Genomic DNA, 20,906 nt, shown 5'->3' with positions numbered 1-20,906 from the left:
ACTTTTGAAAAACTTTAACCTTGGTCATAACTTTTGAATGGTTGGTGCTAGGGCTTTCATACTTCACATATGTAATCCTTGTGACAAGACCTTCCTTTGGATACCAACCACTTTGACCTTGACCTTGACATTTGACTTTTATTTTTAAAAACTTTAACCAATGCCATACCTTTTGAACAGTTGCAGCTAGGTCTTTCAAATTTCACAGGTATATTCCTATATAGACAAGACCTTTCTTTGGGTATCAACATTTTTTATCTTTTGGCCTGGATTTTGACTTGCATTTGAGAAACTTTAACCTTCGCCATAAGCTGCCATACGGGGGCATCAGCGTTTCACAAACACATCTTGTTTCATTTTAAAATCCTATTATTCCAATATAGACTTAAAATTACATTTCTCGTAATGCCTGAGCCAGAGCATTCCAGAACTCCTCTTTAATTTCTTTATCATATTCCAGATATGTCTGTTCTCTTATTACATCCTTTAGAAATGGTGGCAAGACAACTCCAAGATCTTTGTCCACAAGAACAATTAGTAAAGTTGTTTCCCCTCCTCTATAGATACTCTCCATTCGAGCCATTTGAGCCTCGTATATGCAAAATTCAGATTCCAAAAAAGCTTTACTCAGAAAACAGACCGTATGTTTACTGTTGTGAATAGCATTGGTAATGTTTTCTGCTACGTTAACACCAATTATAAAGTCACGACTGTGTATACAAAATTTAAAATTATTTTCTCTTTCTAACTTCAAAAGGTTTGGTATAAACTCTGTTCTTTCACTTTCAGAGTAAGAAATGAAAGCATCAAATTGATACTCTCTACCTGTATCTAAGATCCTTGAATATCCTTTATAACTTCTCTTACCGGCGTAATACAAATAACGCAGTCTCCATCTATACCTATACATTATGGCAGAAGTAACAAAAATAATTGTGACCAGTAAAATAATGGTCACTATGACTATTGTTGTTGTAAATGATGTACATTCACGCTCTAAAGAAGTGATTATCTGCTCTAAATGGCGCAGTTCAATCTTTTTTCCGTCTGTGAATGTGCAAGTGTAATTCTCTCTGTCAACAAAATGTTTATTTGAAGATTCTTGCATCCATTTGAGGAATTCCATGCTTTGGCATGTACACTGTAATGGATTGTTTGACATCTGGATAGAGAGTTGTTTCTGTCTCGAAGAATCTAAAAAGTCCATTGATTTTGAATCCAACATCACAATTTTATTGGAAGACAAATCTATGCTACGCAATTTTAAGGCAGCTGACAGATCAAAAGTGACACTTTCTATTTCGTTATTACTTATGTTTAGGTGTTCTATATTTGACGTGAATACAAACAAATCTTTATGCAAGTGGGTAATCCAGTTGTAGGAAAGATCCAGTACCTTCAAACCACGTAGGTGATCAAATACATGTTCTGAGGACTGACGCTTTAATTCCTTTCCTAAAAGATTTCTGGATAAGTTCAGAAAAAACAAGTTGGACATATCTTGAAATGGCTGTTTGGTAATATTAGAGCAGAAGTTGTTCGAGACATCAAGGTATTCTAGACGCCAAAGCCCACTAAAATGTTGTATGTCATATATAAGATTTCCCTGAATATGCAGATGTGTTAATGAGTTCCGAGATGTTATTCCGTAATTGGAATTTATCAAAGGAAGATACATTTTCTGATTAGCAATGCTAAGAGATTTTAGCTTCGGGGGTAATTGATAAGAAAAGACCGCTGGTGACTCTTTATATTCCGTTCCCTCCACGGTAAGTTCTTCCTCTTTGTTATCACAGCTGTTTGAAGTATACTTACAGCCTGTTTCATGGTAAGTATCATTTAATGTTTTGTCAATGTCCAACCTTTCTAAATTTGAAAGAAAGTCTCCTTCAAGTAAATAAATCCCGTAAATCAGCGGGTTATCATTCATATTTAAATACTTCAATGTCTTAGGAAGGTGTCTGGTAAGCAGATGTTGAATGATGCCTATTCTATTATTAACCAAGGACAACTCTTTCAAAGAAGTATTTCTAAGATATTTAATGTGGCTTATTCTTAATACCATCGAAAGTCCGTTTGTACATTGAAGCAAATTTGCCTTTAACGTTTGAATGTTTGAATATTGCAGATCATGAGTTATATTGGATAACACGGATATTGTAAGGTCTTGGTTATTTGAAATATCCAGAAATTCGAGATCATTCAATTCTTCAAAGGCTCCTTTTTCTATGTACTTGATATTACAGGTAGATAACTGTAAATGTTTCAATTGTTGGAAAATATTGAATGTGTCATTCTCGATGCTATTCAGAACACAAAGACCACCATATTTTGCAAATGCAAGAACTTGAATCGAATTATTTTTTTCAAATGCGTCCTCAAAGTTATGGCCACCTAATCCGTTTAGTTCGATATGTCTTAATGACGGAAGTCCGTAAAAGCCTTCCTTGGAATACTTCATCTCCTTGATTTTACTTTCAGGAATTTCAGAACAAGTATCCTTCATGAGCAAAGTATCGAGTTTTGTCAGATTCTCAAAAAAGCGTGACGGCCATTTCATATATCTCTGCCATAAACAATTATGTTCAATATTTAGCCATTGTAGATTTTTATACCTTGAAAGACTTGCCTTTTTTGGATTTCGAATATTGTTATCGCTTATATCTAGCCGTACAATCTCTTGTGGCATGTCAGTAGGTATATCAGTAAGACCATTGTTGTTAAGATAAATGCATCTAACATTTTGTTCGAATTTTGGAGAATGAGTAAGGTTAAGCGAGCTGCAATCGACGCTTAGCATCCCTCTTTCGATAAAACATCTGCATTGTGGCTCGGAAGAACAGCTTAATTGTTGTGACTGCTTCAAGAATGCAACAAGAATGTAGAACAATATAGTTGCAACGAAACTCATTTTCTTAATGTAGTACTGCCGTGTCTTGGTCTGCAGAGAAAAAAGAGCAAACTAAACAAACATACAATGCACTAATTTGTTTCAGGTTTGATTGGTAAAAAAAATGAAGATAAAGACTATGGTTGATATTTTTTGCATCCCGTAAGAATTTTTTTCTTTCCTGAACATTGTATTAAGGAGAAAAATGTGGATTCAATATGTATCAATTGTCTAATAATTATTTTATGTTAAAATATATTATTTTAATAGTTCTATCGCACAAAGCGATTTAAAATGCCAGGCTTATTTCACTATTTTAATCTTTTATTTTCTGAAACATAATATTCTCTAGCTTGTATATGAGACATTTTATGACAATAATCGCATGGATTTAAAATCAAAAACTGTATAAAGAGTCATATCCATGTGTTTTACCTGTTTGTAACGCTGCTTCTATGTAATCATCAACAATGCGAACCAGATAAACAGTCCATTTTTGGATATGAATCAGCTATATTTTGGTATTCAGGAATTCATTTTGTATCCTCTTTTACAATCTGTTCATAGGGCTTAATATTAAAATGAAAACAAAACCACTTATCTTTCCGTCCAAAGTCAAGCACCAGCGTTAGAATTTTCTTTTCTTTGTATATACAACCAGGAAGTTCGCATTGATTGAACTCTTTCTTTGTTGAGAAGAAAATAGTGTTGTTAATCATGCAATATCATGTTCTGAATTAAAGAAAAAACCCTTTATATTACGTCAATACGTAATTATCATTCTGTAGGTACAAAGCTGATGTATACAAAGAACAAACTATTATATCTATACAAGGCTTCGTACAGAACGAGTTTTAAATTCTGCATGACCTATGGAATACTCTTTACATCTGCAAATATAAATTGCGGCTATTTCCTTACTAAGTTTCATCCACATGTTAACAGTTAGAATCATTTAAATTAATTCAGTGCTGCACCTCCACACTTTGTACATAAATTTCACACATCTTGTTAATTTCATAAATACATGCTATTTATTTTTTTTTTTACCATTTGACTGTATATTTAAAGTCTGAATTTTTATAGGGATATTTCTCTAAATTATTGAAGCCAGATTAAATGTTTGATTTTCATTTGGTTTGAATATCTGTATATAGGGAGTAGGTTAACCATTTAAACTGTGTTCACGTACATTTCTTTTATCATTGTATATCTGTCAGCAGCTGCATGTATAGAAAAAGGTAATATCCGCAGAAAATTTGTATCAATTTCTTCACAGGGTATGCTTATTATTGGGTAACATTTTACATTAGTCTATAACATATCAATTAATGTAATGTTTGATCATATGGGAATTTTGAATAATTTAAATAAAATATTTGATAATTAATCCGATGAAGTAAACAGACTTTCTTTTCGCAAGCTAACTACCTATTCAAAAAATCAAAGTTTAAATGCTTTGGAAATATATTAACTTTAAAATTCCCCCAAAATTGCAACAAAAGTTTGTTTACAATTTTTCAGAAATTTTCAGAAAATATTATTTTGTTTGTTTTGTACATGGTCATACCAATTCATTGTTTATAATGATTATTATTATCATTAATATTATTATTATCATTTTTTGTATCATATATTAAGTACATTCACACTTTAGCTGTTCCCAAACCTTTGAAGAATTAAATTCTTCAAATGCTGAGTTTTCACCTAAAGAGAAATGCATGTAACATGTAAAAACTATACACATATCCATTACAAAAGCCCAGAAGACCGAAATTCGAATTTCGAATCTCGTATTTCGAAAGTCGAATCTCGAATGAGCCTTCTGGGCTTTCGTAATCCATGATACGATCATGTATGTTTTTTAAATGATAAGAATAGGAAAGGAAAAGATATCAAAAATATCTTTTTATATGCTTTTAGATAATTTCCTTGTCTGTCTCACTTAGCACATTGCTTTGTGGCTTATTTTGTAAATCAACCATGCAATTTATAATAATTTTGTTTCATGATCTTTTTAGAATGGATTCATACCGAAGTACCGTTGGGAATACTTAACACATGCTCTGAATCTTTATTATAGGTTTTAAATGACAAATGATATATTTATCAAGAAAATAATAATATTTAAACTTTTAATTTAAAGTTATAATTGTTATTCGAAATGTTAAAGACTGTGAAGATGTGAATATCTTTGGCATATGGTGTTTTATGAGCCAAATACGTCTAAAGTATAGTTGAAATGTTTTGAGTGAATTTCTGTTTACTGATTATAACATTTTAAATAGAATTAAATTGCTATAGGAATGGTAGATTAAAAAAGAAGATACCGTATAGCCGGGTTTTTTGTGGGACACAAATTTGGCGATTTTAGGTTGCAAGGTATACCATTAATTTTGGCGGATAATATTTTGGTGAATTCAAAACTGTTACCATAAAGTCGCATGTAAAGGCCGCACTCTTGTAATGGATGCACCCCCAAAGTTGTCGCTCTTATTTTAACTGCAAAAGTAATGTAAAGATTTTTTTTTTGAAAGTTCAAATATTTGTATCGTTTTAAAATCGAAAGTAAGACACAAACTTATTTTTTCTTTGCAAATTCAGTTTACATATAAACTATACATTTACATATATTTTAGCCTATTTTGTATTTTATTTGTTCTTTGATCATATGTGACAACTGACAACTGCATAACTCAATAGATTCCTCAGGTTTTTGTTTATAAAAACCTAGTTGATCTTGTGCTGTTTCTGGCAATGGTACTCCTCCAAAAAAATTCTCTTATTCATTAAAGATTTCCTGAAAACCAGTGGCTAGGTTTTTGGCAATTACTGAAGCATAATACTTATTTGCTTTACCTTCAAGGCACCAGCATGCATAAGTCATCCTTGCAGTTTCTGGTGTCCAGTGCTTACCTTGTAGTATCTCATAATTTTTGCTTAAATCCTGTCACACTTTAGACCCCTAGGAGAGTTTCTATCAACCTAATGATTCCGACCTGAATATCTATTCGGCATACGCTGATCTAACATAAAAGACATGAGCAAACAAGGCGTGCGAAATACCTATGGCGCGACAAATATGAGGGTGAAAATATCAAATCTCAATTATATCAAAAATTTCTCTGATATTTCATCTAACATAAAGGTATACGTGATGTAAAATCTCAACTATTTACAAAAATCTCAAAAAGATTAAAATTATTGGTCTATGTGCATACACACCCAAAATAGAGCAAAAAGGAGCATTTTTTCATATAATAAAACAATTTTTCCATATGAAAAGGGTCTTCGCTCCATTTTTTTTCGAAAGTTTATTCTCAAAGTATGCGTAAAAATATACATTTTTTGATAAACGAAAACATGGAGTAAAGACCCACTATACCTTAAGGACATTGGCACGTCAGGAGTTTTCGGAGAAAAAAAGGTTTAATACATGGGTTTTTCACTTATAAAACAGTGATTGAGAGTGATCTCCCGTGTAAAATTCTCTCAGCGGTGAAAACCAATAAAGCGTATGTTACAGAGGTAAACTTCCTTCAACGGGTAGAATCATCTATACAGCAAGAAAGAAAAGTAGTAATGGCTTTGTTGTACGTAGTTTTCAGGGACAAAGAGCCAACAGGTCCCAGAATGCTGGGAACACAGCTCTGTTAAGGCTTCATAAAGGGGGCGGGGCCTAATTTATACGGGAAAAGTTTACTGTGACATCACACAAATATAGCAATTCCTCACAATAACAGAAAATGAAATAATTTGCGAATCTAAACTGCATAAGAGTAATGAACTACATCAAAACTTACCACTGCATTCATTTTTGTCGCTAGTTAGATCCCACACTGCAAGATATAAACAAGTCACTGATCGCAATGCACTTGTCGACATGACGTCATCATGGTAAAGCTTGACGCATTTTATGTGCAGTGAGAGGCGGATCAAGTAATTTTTTCACAGTGAAAAATGCTTATTCTTATTAAACAGAATATTATTTGCAAATCTTAGGTAGACCATTAATACAAATCTGAAACGTTTGTTTAGTGCCATTATTTAAAAAATATCGAGAGAATGTATTGAATTAATTCTACCGTGTTTTTGTCTACAGGGTGTGCATGTTTCACGCCGAGGTGCCTCATTAAATCGCCTTTTCGCAAGGGCATACACTTAATAGATCTTGTCCATTTTTTGAATACACATAACGGACGTATTCCTTAACTTGAAAAGTGCTGCTGCTTTCCTGAAATCGATAGCATAATTTAATAAATACATAAAATACTTGGTAAAGGTCACACATATTTCGACATTAGCCAGATAACTTGAAATTTAAACTAATAAAATGCGAATTCTATTTAAAGCAGCAGCACTTTCCAAAAACTACAAGTTATGTAGAAACAATCTATTACTTTAATTTTTAATTTTAACTAGGGTATGCCCTTGCGATATTGAAATTTGTTTGTGACCTACATACAGTACACATTACATGCATTTATCACGTGACTATCAAATAACGTGACCAAACCAAATTCAGTACAGAGCGGGGTAAACAATGTTATTTCAAAGAATTTTAAAGTCATAAGATAATAAAGTACCTTTACAAAAATAAATTCAGTTTAAAATGGTATGTATTTATGCACATTTATATTCTGTTGATTTCTTTGAAGTACGCCTTAACAGTGCTGCGAAGGGCAAAGATGTGACATCTGAAGGGTAGGCCGAATGAGAAGTTCTTAGGTGTGAAGGTAGCAGCATGTATTAACTACGAATAAAAGTTAAAAATAAATCCATGCCAACATTTTTATCACAATGCGTTTCATCAATTCAGTCAATTACATGACAGAAGCAATGAACCAGTCTCGATACCAATTTCAGTGTTAAGGGAAGCAACTAAAAAATACATAATCGGTACCGGTATATCCATGTCTTGTTTCTATATATACATTTTCAGCCAAAATATCTAGAATTCATAGGAAATAAAGATACAATAATGTATATAATACAAAAACTATATGAAATAAGTAGGATTTGGAGAAATATTACGATGAAAAATTATGTAGGTCCCTTTTATCAATATTCTACATAGGAAATGCATTGAGAATTGTAAAAACACTGATTTGACAAAATCTAAAAAATAAGGTTGTCTTGGTAGGTTAAACAATCCAAATATAGCCTGTTTATCACCTTTAAACCTACCCAAGAGTTCTTGAAAAATTCAATACGATAACCAGAAACCTTGCCAATGTCCTTAAAATAACTCTTTTATGACACAACATTCGTACCTTTCCGAGAAATACTTGAAGTCCATTTAGTCAAGAGTCATATCAAAAAGAGGGTTGTGTAACGTAGTGGTTGACGTGTTAGTCTAAAAGGAAAAATTATTGTATTGATTTTTATTGCTAGGGTTTGAACCCCAAGAATACCACACTATTTTTTCAATAATTGAATGGTTTTTGCTAAAAAAAATTCTGCAGAAAAGTTTGTTTGTCATACTTTCATAAATTACAATAATAAAAAAACTTTTTCTCTAAGTACTAAATTCACAAATTGAATATGATTTTTATATCTCTGAAACTATCTTTAATAGGCATTCTGCACGCCTTGTTCGTCCATCTTCTTTGAGTAGACATTGGTTGAACAAATTCAGGTTGACCTTGCATCATATGAGTTTGATATGATATAGGTTAACTGTGTATTGAATGCCCTTGCATAACCTGATTTGTCATAGAGAGACTTTGCATAAATTGACCCGGGGTATACATGTAGGTCGACCCATGAATGGTTGACCTATGTTATAGACTGACTATACGACGATTGCCCGTGGACAAATTTACCAGATGACACAACTTAATGTACAAGGTTGGCTTTTTACAAGGTGACCAGTTGTTGATAGACTTGAGATAGACTAATCTTTGTTTCTCTTGATAATAATTAATTAAGTTGAGAACCATTGATTTCTGCTTGTTATTTGTCAAATATTTCTATTATTACTTCCAGGTACATGCTGATTTTCTTTCTTAAGACCTAACTTTTGATTTACAATGTCATTCTTAGCATTCAATAATTCTTCCTCTTTACCAAAAAGTTGCTTTCTTGTTCAGATTTTTCATATGTTTAGCTGTAGTTGGGGCAATTTTACTCATTTCATGTTCGACATCAACTTCATCAATTTTTACCACATTTGAGTTTGTTCAAAATCTTATTTTTAGGAACCCCATGCTCTCTTCGACAAATTTTATTGCTATCAAATTTTCAGCTGCGATGTCACCCCGGAAGACTCTAGAATACACGATATTTTGAGCGTTTGCGTCACCAAGTATTGTTTTCATTAACAAAATAAGGGATAAATGAAGAAAAAATATATGGATCATGCTTTAAAGAAATAATCGTATAATTATTGTTGATAATGCAGAAAATTCTTTTTTTTTTCTTGCTTTTAACAATTTACAAAAAAATGAATAAATAGATAAAAAATAAATAACTGTACCATCGTTTTAAAACACTTAATGCGTTTATCTCTTTTTTCCCGTAGTTGCCACATGATATCAAATTCAAAATAAATGTCTATTCTTCCTCTTCATTTAAGTACATATATGAGCTTTAGGGAAATATATCTGTTTGCTTATCACAAAGGTTTTCTTCCTATTTTTTCCAGTTTCAAATATATTACAATAAAATTAAAAAAGGGACTTTTAAAAAAAGCGGAAGCTGAAATTAAATACTTAACAAATCAATAAAATGAATAATTTTATTTGACATAGAAATGTAAAATGGTTAGCTCAGTTGAAAGAGCAGTTGAAAGAGCATTAGACAAAAGATTTTAGGTCCTCCCTTATCCAGCTGACAGGCAACATTTTCCCCTTTCTGTTGTAAGGAGAAAGATATGCAAATCACTAATGTTATCCCTATGATTCTGTGAAAAAGGAATAAAAAAAAAAATAATAATATCATGGCTAGAGATGCAAAACTTAATAGATGAATCAAAAGAATCAGTAGTCCACTTTTGTCTTTATTTTCATTTCGATGTAAGTACGTTCATACTAAAATGATAAGGAAGTAAAAATTGGCTGATGACATACTATACAAGCACAGAAAAAATAGATTGTGCAATAATAGCTACCCTAATTTCTATTCATCCATATTTACTCTATATGTACATTTTACCATCCTTTTTAGATAAATATCAATATAATTTTATTGAAATACTCTATTGCAAAATCAAGTAGTTTTACACTTGGTGAGAATGAAATTACGAGATATATATATATATATATATAAATATAAATATATATATATATATATATATATATATATATATATATATATATATATATATATATATATATATATATATATATATATATATATATATATATATATATATATATATATATATATAGTCCTTCAAAATACGCGCGTCGCCCGCGTGGCACAGTGGTTAGAGCGTTCTCTCTAGAGTCGCTGAGTGAGGAGTTGATCCTTACGTCGCGGGTTCGAATCCTACTGTGGGACTCGAGACCGGTCCTTCGGATGAGACCGTATAAACCGAGGTCCCGTGTCGCAGTAGGTGCTGGCACGAAAAAGATCCCTCACTGCTCAATGGCCCTGACTGCCCAGTATAGGTCAAAATTTGTAGCTCTCCGCCGGCAAGTGGTGGCGTCTCCATATGAATGAAAAATTCTGGAGAGGGACGTTAAACAATAAAAAAACAAACAAACAAAATACGCGCTAGAGAAAATTACTACTTTCTGTTATTTTCAGTGATTTGTCCTACTCTATTTCTCTTACTGATAACAATAAGTTATTTAAGATGTTAAATCCGACATCGGATTGATGCATGTGGAATTGTAAAAACATCTGTTAACCGATTTTGAAGATTTGAAAATTAAAACTATTTAATAAACTAGTTATAATTGTAACGGGGACCGTTACAGATGTTCCCCAAACGCTCCCCAACTCCCTTTTGGTGACTTTTTTCCTGTAAGCTTCATTAAATAAGGCAATGAAGTATATTGGTCATTTTTTGCATTTCACGCGCGCGCACGTGCATGCATGTGCAGGATGACCAAGTCATCCCGTCTATACTATATATGCATCTTTATATTCTCAGTATCAAAACATTTCATCAAAAAATATATAAGTTCCGGCTAAATCAAGCATATTGGTCATCTTAGCATTGCGCGCACGCGCACATGCATGCATGTTCATAATGACCATGCCATTTTGTGTACACTTATAATATGTCTGTTAATTCATAGTATCAAAGCTTTTCATCAAAAAATATAAAAGTTACGGCTATATTAAGTATATTGGTCATTTAACACATTGCACGCGCGCGCATGTGCATGCATGTGCATCATGGCCAAATCATCTTGTCTACACTTTTAATATATATATATATATATATATATATTCTTAATATCAAAGCTTTTCATCAAAAAATATCAAAATTACGGCTATATTAATTATATCAGTCATTTAACACATTGCACGCGCGCACGTGCATGCATATGCTTGCATGTGCATGATGACCATGTCATCTTGTTCACACTTTTAATATATCCTTATATTCTGAGTATCAAAGCATTTCACCAAAAAATATAAAAATTACAGCTATATCAAGTATATTGGTCATTTTACCCATTGCACGCGCACGCACGTGCATGCACGTGCGCGCAAAATGACCTTTGTTCCGCAAATCTACATAACATGCCTATTAACCCTAAAAAGGCTTTAAATCAATTGGATGAGCAGTTTCCGAGAACACTCGCGGACAAAAAAAAAAGTACCGGAGAAGAAATAAGAAGAAAAAAGAATAATAATAATAATAATAATAATAATAATAAGAAACAGAGTAAAAACAATATGTTCCCAAACTCCGTTTGGGGAACATAATTAGGAATTTAATATCCTAATGGGTGTTCAATAGGTTATTATCTGCACAAACTTATGCCATGTCACAAACTTATAATGTTTCTCATACATCCCCATTCCCGCCGATATATGGCTGAAATATTGCCGACTCGGCGTTTAACAATATCAATCAATCAATCATACATCCCCATTCTCTGTTACGTTTGTTCTCCTGAATAATCCTGAATAATCATATAACATATTTAGCAAAGGAATAATTATGAAATCTGGACTAGATATGCAATCGATTTCTTAAATTTTAATGATTTTTCCTTTGTAAATTCTTAATGTTATTCTAAATTTAAATTTACAAAAAAAATCTTGATTTGCAAGTTCGAGTATTTATTCAAAACAGTGAAGATTGTTAACAAAGTACTTAGAGGATGTTTACTAATGATATTCGATCGGAAGTATTATGACGTAGATCATTCAAAGCGAGAGAAGATAAATTTAATAGATATAATAAAAAAAAAACCTATAAAAAGCAAATTATTTGCTTTCTTTACTGATATAGAGGAAAAGAAGCCCACAACAAAGAAAAATGATATAAAGTAATATAATCTTCATACCAATGTTTTAAATTGATATTTTATTGGGTTAGGATGAAATTGATCAACATATCATTTAAAATATCTGATATTTGGACCCCATTTGCCTGTATCATTACATATAACATGACAATTCAAATTTCTTTAATCAGTATTTAGATCCGTTTTCTTTAGATGTCTCCAGGTTTCAATTTTGTTATTTTAAAATCTTAAATATTATCCTTCCAATATACATATAGACTTGACATTTCATTCTCTTAATGCCTGAGTAATAGCATTCCAGAACTTCTCTTTAATTTCTTTTTCATATTCCAGATATGTTTGTTCTCCTGTTACATCCTTCAGAAATTGCTGCAAGACAGCTTCAAGATCTTTGTTTACAAGAACAATAAATAAAGTTGTTTCCCCTCCTCTATAGACACTTTCCAAAGAAAGCTTTACTCAGAAAACAGACAGTACGCTTGCTATTGTGAATAGCATTGGTAATGTTTTCTGCTACGTTAACACCAGTTATAAAGTCACGACTGTGTATACAAAATTTGAAATTATTTTCCCTTTCTAGCTTCAAAGTGTTCGGTATAAACTCTGCCCTTTCACATTCAGAGTAAGAAATAAAAGCATCAAACTGATACTCTCTACCTTTCTCTAAGATTCTTGAATATCCTCTGTAACTTCTCTTACCGGCGTAATATAAATATCGCAGTTTCCATCTATACCTATACATTATGGAAGAGGTAACAAAAATAATTATGACGAGTAACATAGTGGTCCCTATGACTATTGTTGTTGTGAATGACGTACATTCAAGAGTTAATGAAGTGAGTATCTGGTTCAAATTGAGCAGATTTATCTCTTTTCCATCTGTGAATGTGCAAATGAATTCTCTCTGTCAACGAAATGTTTATTTGAAGATTCTTTAATCTATTTCAGGAATTCCATTCTTTGGCATGTACACTGTAATAGGTTGCTCGACATTTGGATAGAGAGTTGTTTCTCCCTAGAAGCATCTAAAAAGTCCATTGATTTTGAATCCAACATCACAATTTTATTGGAAGACAAATCTATACTACGCAATTTTAAAGCAGCTGAGAGATCAAAAGTGACACTTTTTATTTCGTTATTACTTAAGTTTAGGTGCTCAATATTTGACATGAATACAAGCATATCTATATGCAAGCTAGTTATCCAGTTGTAGGACAGATCCAGTACCTTCAAACTATGGAGGTGATCAAATACATGTTTTGAGGACTGACGTTTAACTCCTTTCCTAAAAGATTTCTGGATAAGTTCAGGAATAATAAGTTTGTCATATTTTGAAATGACTGTTTGGTAATATTAGAGCAGAAGTTGTTCGAGAGATCAAGGTATTCTAGACGCCAAAGTCCACTGAAATGTTGTATGTCATATATCAGATTTCCCTGAATATGCAAATGTGTTAATGAATTCCGAGATCTTTTCCGTAATTGGTATCTATCAAAGGAAGGTACATTTTCTGATTAGCGATGCTAAGAGATTTTAGCTTCGGGGGTAATTGATAAGAAAAGACCGCTGGTGACTCTTTATATTCCGTTCCTTCCACGGTAAGTTCTTCCTCTTTGTTATCATAACTGTTTGAACTATACTTACAGCCTGTTTAATGGATAGGATCTTCGTATGTATTGTCAATGTCCAACCTTTCTAGATTTGAAAGAAAGTCTCCTTAGCTTCAAGTAAATAAACCCCGTAGATTAGCGGGTTGTCATTAATATTTATATATTTCAACGTCTTAGGAAGGTGACTAGTAAGCAGATGTTCAATTATGCCTATTCTGTTATTTACCAAGGACAACTCTTTCGAAGAAGTATTTCTTAGATATTTGATATGGTTTATTCTTAATATCAGTGAAAGTCCGTTTGTACATTGAAGCCTATTTGCGATAAGCGTTTGGATTTTTGAAAGTTGCAGATCATGAGTTATATTGGATAACACGGATATTGTTTGGTCTTGGTTGTCTGTAATGTTCAGAAATTCGAGTTAATTTCAATTGTTGAAAGGCTCCTTTCTCTATGTACTTGTTATCACAAGAAGATATTTGTAAATGTTTCAATTGTTGGAAAACATTGATTGTGTCATTCTCGATGCTATTCAGAACACAGAGACCATCAAATATCAAAAATACAAGAATTTAAATAGAATTATTTTTTTCAAATGCGTCCCCAAAGTTATGACCACCTAATCCATTTAGTTTGGTATGCCTTAATTAGGAAAGTCTGTAAAAGCTTTCCTTGGAGTACTTCATCTCCTTGATGAAGGTTTAGCGAGCTGCAATTAAAGCTTAGCATCCCTCTTTCGTAAAAACATCTGCAATGTGGCTCGGAAGAACATCTTAATTGTAATGAAAGCCTCAAGAATGCAAAACAATGTAGAACAACAGAGTTGCAATGAGACTCATTTTTTAATGTAGTACTGCTGATCCTTTGTCTGCAGAGAAAAAAGGGCAAACTAAATAAACATACAATGTACTAATTTGTTTCAGGATTGAGGTAAAAAAATAAAGACCCTTGCTGACATGTTTATGCAGCTGGTAAGAATGGTTTATTTCCTGAACATTGTATTAAGAAAAAAAATGTGGATTCTATGTTTATTAATTGTTATAGAATTAGTTTATGTTAGAATTTATTAATTTTATACTTCTATCGCTCAAAGCGATTTAAAATACCGGGCTGATTTTTAATCTTTTATTATCTGAAACATAATATTTGATAGCTTGTATATGAGACATTCCATGAAAATAATCACAGGGGGAATTTAAAATTAAAAAAAACTGTATAAAGAGTCATATCCATATGTTTTACCTGTTTGCAATGCTGCTTCTATGTAATTATCAAAAATGCGAACAAAATAAACAGTCCATTTTTGGATATGAATCAGCTATATTTTGATATTCAGGAATTCATTTTGTAACATTTTTTACAATCTGTTCACAGGGCTTAATATTAAAATGAAACAAGACTATTTAGCTTTCCTCCCAAAGCCTATCATCAGCGTTAGATATTTTTTTTTACTTTGTATATCCAACCAGGAAGTTCGAATTGATTGAACTGTTTCTTTGTTAAGAAGAAAAAAGTGTTGTTAAACACGAGATATTATGTTCTGAATTAAAGAAAAAACCCTAAAAATTACATCAATACGTAATTATCATTCTGTAGGTACATAGCAGATGTGCACAAACAACAAAAAACATGATATCGATATAAGGCTACCTACGAAAAGAATTCTATATTGTGCATGAGCTGTGGAAGTCTTTACATTTGTATATATAAACTGGAAAAATTCCCTTATTGAGTTTGACAAAGCTTTTTTCAAATAACTCCATATGGTTTAAAATGTCTTTAAAATTTAATATTTTTTGTACATTCCTGTGGGCTGGATAACGTCTTTAAAATTGATTAGAGTTTGTAGTATTCCATCTTAGTTTAATTTAAGAAGTATTTTGTTCCCGATATACATAGAAGTATATACAATGAATATAAATTGAACAGCAGGCAAAAATGGCCTATATTAGTTCTCATCATTAAAGATGTTCCATCTTAATTCATATCGCTTGTAGAATTTCTAGTTGTTCATGGTCAAAGGTTCTGACAGCAGCTGTGACACCATATTAGGTATTAAGAAATTTCCTCTGGCAATGTATATGGATTTTTTGCTGGGGATCACAGACATCTTCAATAAGCACGAGCCATCGGCCATGGAAATCATAAGAACATACATCTCTTTCTGGTCTTCTCAGGTGAAGAACAAGAGGTTGTTCAATTCTAGATAATTTTCAAAGCTTAACAAAATCATTTTCTTGTCTGAACCAGGTGCAATGATTCTGTCAATGTGAACAAACCTTGTGAAACTACTTTGGGATGGTCAAGAAACCGTTGCGGTATCATATATTTTCTACGGTTAATGATTTTCATTTGGTTTGACTAGCTGTATATGCATATATGAAGTCAGTCTTACATTTAAAATGTGTTCACGTACATTTCTTTTATCATTGTACAACTGTCAGCAGTTGCATGTATAGAAAAAGGTAATATCTGCAGGAAATGTACATCATTTCTTCACAGGGTATGCTCACTACATATCAAATTAACTTACAATATATATCACTTAATGTAATAATTTATCATTTAGAAATTTTGAAAAATTGAACATATTTGATAATTTTAAAATCCAGTAAATTGACTTTCTTTTACAATATAACTATCCATTCAAAAATTCCAAGTTTAAATTGCTTTGGAATTGTATTAAGTTTAAAATTCCCCCAAATTTGCAACAAAAGTTTGCTTACAATATTTCAGGAATTTTCTGAATATATTAATTTGTTTTTTTTTTCGTACATGATCATACCATTCCATTGTTCGAAATGATTATTTTTATGTACATAGCATTGTCAATTACATTCATTGTATATTGTATTGTAACTGTTTCCAAACAATTGAAGAATTAAATCATTTCATTGCTGAGTTTGCACCCAAAGACCAAGTGCATGCCATCACATTTGACCTCTTGACCTTGACCTTTGAGTTTGACCCAATTTTGCAAAAAATTATCCAACTGTAACCTTGGCCATAACTTTTGAACAGTTAATGCTAGGGCTCTCAAACTTCATGTGTGTATTTCCAAATGACAAGACTTTTCCATGGATGGTAATATTTTTGACTTTTGACCTCGACATTAGAGTTTGACCCACTTTAAAAAAAAACTTTAATCTTGGCCATAACTTATGAACAGTACAAGGACTCAAATTTCACAGGTGTATTCCTTGTGTCAAGAAATTCCTTGGGATACCAATAATTTTGACCTGTTGACCTTGGAGTTCAACCTTCTTTTAAAAAACTTTAATCTTCGCCATAACGTTTGAAGAGTGGGTGCTTGGGCATTTATATTTTGCATGTGTATTTCTTATGCCAAGGTCTTTAACTGCATACCATTAATTTTGATTCTGACCTTGGAGTTTGACCCACTTTTTAGAAAAAATATTAACCTTGACCATAACCTTTGAATTGGTGCTTGGGATTTCATATTTACAAGATATATCCATTTACACAGGCCCCTTCCTTGGGTAACAACATTTTTGATCTCTTGACCTTGGAATTTAAATTGCATTTGAGAAACTTTAACCTTGGCCTTAAGCTGTCATACGTGAGTGTTTCACAAACACATCTTATTATTTTTGCTTTTGTGTCATATGGCCCCACCATCCAACACGCAACACGTTATGCAACACGCTCCAAAAAGCAATACAATTGTTAGAAATAAAGGATTTAATTTAGGCAACAATAATGGATAAAAAAGTTTTACCCACAATATTACGCTAAAAATCTTTATTGTTCATAATTTGTCGATTTTACAAGCAATACTACGTAATTTTGCTATTTTAAGCTTGTAGAAATTGTAAACCTAGTGCTAGGGTGGGCTAAAAGTAAACCTTAAAAACAAAACTGTAAAAAGCAAAAAATCTCCATTTTAATGGCCTAACTTAGATTTGTTCAAATTACAAACCCTAGAATTAACGGAGTTATGTAAATTTGTTATATGTTTTTCTTGTTCTTTTTAAAATGAAACAAAGTTTTAATTTTCAGCATCAATTAGCAAGCAGGATAAAGGAGTTAAGACGAATATCGTATGCATATGTAAAAACCCTGGGGATATTGTTGGACCAGGATAGTAGTAATAGAAGTGGTAGAGCGCTTGCTTAGCATGTGAGAGGTTCCAGCATCGATACCGGATTCTTGAAACAGAATACAATTGGCACAATTTTTTTATAATGGACTATTTACACCCCTCCTTTCAGTCTGGCTATCTATAAAATACTAGTGGTTTGTATATCAGTTTCATTTATGATTTTTAGTCGATTTATTGGATTTTTTTTGGACAGACATCACTGGTATGAAGCCAGTATGCTTACCATTAGGAACACATATCCCAAGATGGCCATAAACTCGACAGTTGCGAAAGTTAACTTACTTCAGTTAAAATCCAAATGATATGCGTCAAATGTTTTGTGTTTAGGGCCAGCGTACCATGCGTAAAAGATAGCAGTACCTGCTACTTATACATGTAAGTATTCTATTTTGTGTGTCTTTTATCCGAGTTATTCTATCAAGACAGATGTTAAGTCGTTCAGTCATTTGATTTTACCAATATTAGCATAAATTTTAGAGCTACATATGTCATCCTTGCATTTTTAAAATTTGCGTAAATCTGTCAATTATACCAAAAATAAATTGAAACACTGTAGTCCGTAGTAATTTTTTTTCGAAGTGGGAAGGGGGGGGGGCACAAAATTTATTAAGAATCAAAAAGGTTTAAAATTTAATAAGCAATCTTCTTCCCTGTCCTTGAGTTTTAAGTACGTAGTTACGATGAGCAAGGGCGCCTCTTCCATATTGTGAGATTAATGGCCCCTGGGACACGGTTCCTGTTGTAAGGGTGTGACTCTATTGATTATATTGTGAAAATTCATTAATGTTTTGAAATTCCTCTTCTGTGCTCCTGGGCATCTAGGAAGGAAACAGAGTAATAATGGTAATAAGCAAGAGATGTTTATCAGTTTTGTGAAATTCTACATCACTGGGTCAAGTGTTCCGGTGCTGAGCAGGGCTCCATTGATCTTGTAGTGAAATTTGTACTCAACTGATAGAAGTTAAACCCCTTTCCTATTCATCTATTATAATTAATCACTGTAAAAATGTAACTGATACGTCGATTGAATGAAAAAAAAATACAGTAATTTTTAATGTATAATACAAAAAGTACTTTCAAGTTTTAATGATGTAGACTTGTAAATGATAGGTAAATGAGAGATTTGACCAAAGAATTTTATCTTTATACATTAAATGTTCTTCACCGACATAGAGAGGCCAATATGAGAGGGATTTGGTTTACCACAAATGTTAAGCAATCTAGTTTTAAGTTAATACACTTATGTAGATAGTGACAATAGGAAATGTTTTAGCATTGACAAGTAATTAATTCTACTTTGTAATTTGATACTGAGTACTAGACTACCTATTTGTTGATCCCTGATCATCCTATTTCTATTGCTAATGGGTAACATATCTTCATCTATCAGTTTTGTTTTTTTTTTTTTGTATTATATACTTCTATGGATCCTTTACAGTGTAGTGTTGTATTATACTCAGGTAACCTTTAATTCCCTTGAGCCTCTTGTTTATGACACGCGTGTCTGCAGTTGCTCACAAAATGACGTGGTACCTACATCTAATTATCAAGGCACGCACATCATCATATTTTTTATTCATGCGTAAAATATCAGTTATTTTACGTTTATGTATAATTCTGCATGACGCTAAGTATTAAGAATTAATACACCTTCAAAAAATTTAATTCACCAACAGAATTGAGGAATAGATATAAGAAAATATATAGATAAAGTTTTCATTAGTGTATATATATATATATATATATATATATATATATATATATATATATATATATATATATATATATATATATATATATATATATATATACTGAAAGGAAAAAGACACGCAGGGTAACATAATAAGCTAATTCTTTTGACTGTATAACCGAAAATTATGAAAATTGGTCAGAGGGATATCTTGGTTACTGTGCATTAAAATCAGTGGTCAGAACTACTCAACCGTGAAATGTATGACGTCATATAAGGAAAGAGGTAAAAAGCCGAAAACACGTGCATATCGATGACGAAATGTTTTTCACCACATCTTGTAGTACCATTTGCTGCACTTAAGCTATACACATTGTTTTTCGATATTAACAGTCGATCTGCATTTCTTGAAATCAAGGTACGGTTGACGTTAGTACCATGGGGTCTGGCTATTGCATAGCCTAAGTAAGGACAAAGGCAACGACAGGTTTCTGTGCAGTTTGTTGTGAATTTTTCCACAATAGAACGTCTTACCCGTCCTCACAGAGGGCGTAGAAAGGTTTCCAACCAACCGTGACGATGACGTTGACACGTAACAGCGTCATGTCAAGATCGGGCTATTCATCCTGCCACCTTTTTAATCACCATCACACTACCCTAAACTGATATTAATACAGCAGGCTGTCATAATCGTTACATTCACCCCAAAACTGAAGGAAATCGATAGCGCGATTTTGGTTTGTGAGCTCGTCAACTTTACGTAAGTGTTCGTCTAACTCGCACATGCGTGCTTCGTTTGCCTATTTCTTGGGGCATATTAACCCCCCTCCCAATGCTGCCAGGGTTTGTCAAGATTTTCTCGCAAACAATCACATTTATCCACTTAACTGGTCTCTGTCAAGTCCATCTTTTCGCATCAAACGTCTGTGGGACTATGTGGACGATAGGGTTTAAAATGTCCAAGATGGTCTCAATCAACTAAGGGCTGCCTTCTCGGAAGGGTTGAAAAATATCCATGTTAGAAGGATAAACATACTGATGAACTCCATCCATAGGAGAATCAAGGCTGTGATAGATGCGCGAGGGAGACATGTGAGATAATGAGAATTTTCATTTTTCACTTTTCGGGGGTACTCGTGAATTATTGGGGAAAATCAGT

The 20,906-nt window shown here is 32.5% G+C and overlaps 1 protein-coding gene across 1 annotated transcript; it reads right to left on the bottom strand.

Moving 5' to 3' along the window:
- Positions 1 to 382: 382 nt before the first annotated feature.
- Positions 383 to 20,352, bottom strand: LOC133182873 (toll-like receptor 4). Its single transcript, XM_061317719.1, has 4 exons — positions 20,292 to 20,352; positions 13,296 to 13,664; positions 4,560 to 4,597; positions 383 to 2,941 (listed from the first exon to the last, which is right to left on the bottom strand). Exons 1-4 carry the CDS (start codon positions 20,350 to 20,352, stop codon positions 392 to 394), a joined length of 3,018 nt encoding a protein of 1,005 aa, XP_061173703.1. The 3' UTR covers positions 383 to 391.
- Positions 20,353 to 20,906: the final 554 nt, after the last annotated feature.

Source organism: Saccostrea echinata, unplaced genomic scaffold (genome assembly GCF_033153115.1).
Source record: "Saccostrea echinata isolate AGI-Se365-2 ecotype Australia unplaced genomic scaffold, CSIRO_AGI_Sech_v1 ptg000009l, whole genome shotgun sequence".
In the NCBI taxonomy this organism is placed as follows: domain Eukaryota; kingdom Metazoa; phylum Mollusca; class Bivalvia; order Ostreida; family Ostreidae; genus Saccostrea; species Saccostrea echinata.
Note: the sequence above shows the minus strand (reverse complement) of the source record. Positions and strands in the feature narration are given on the sequence as shown.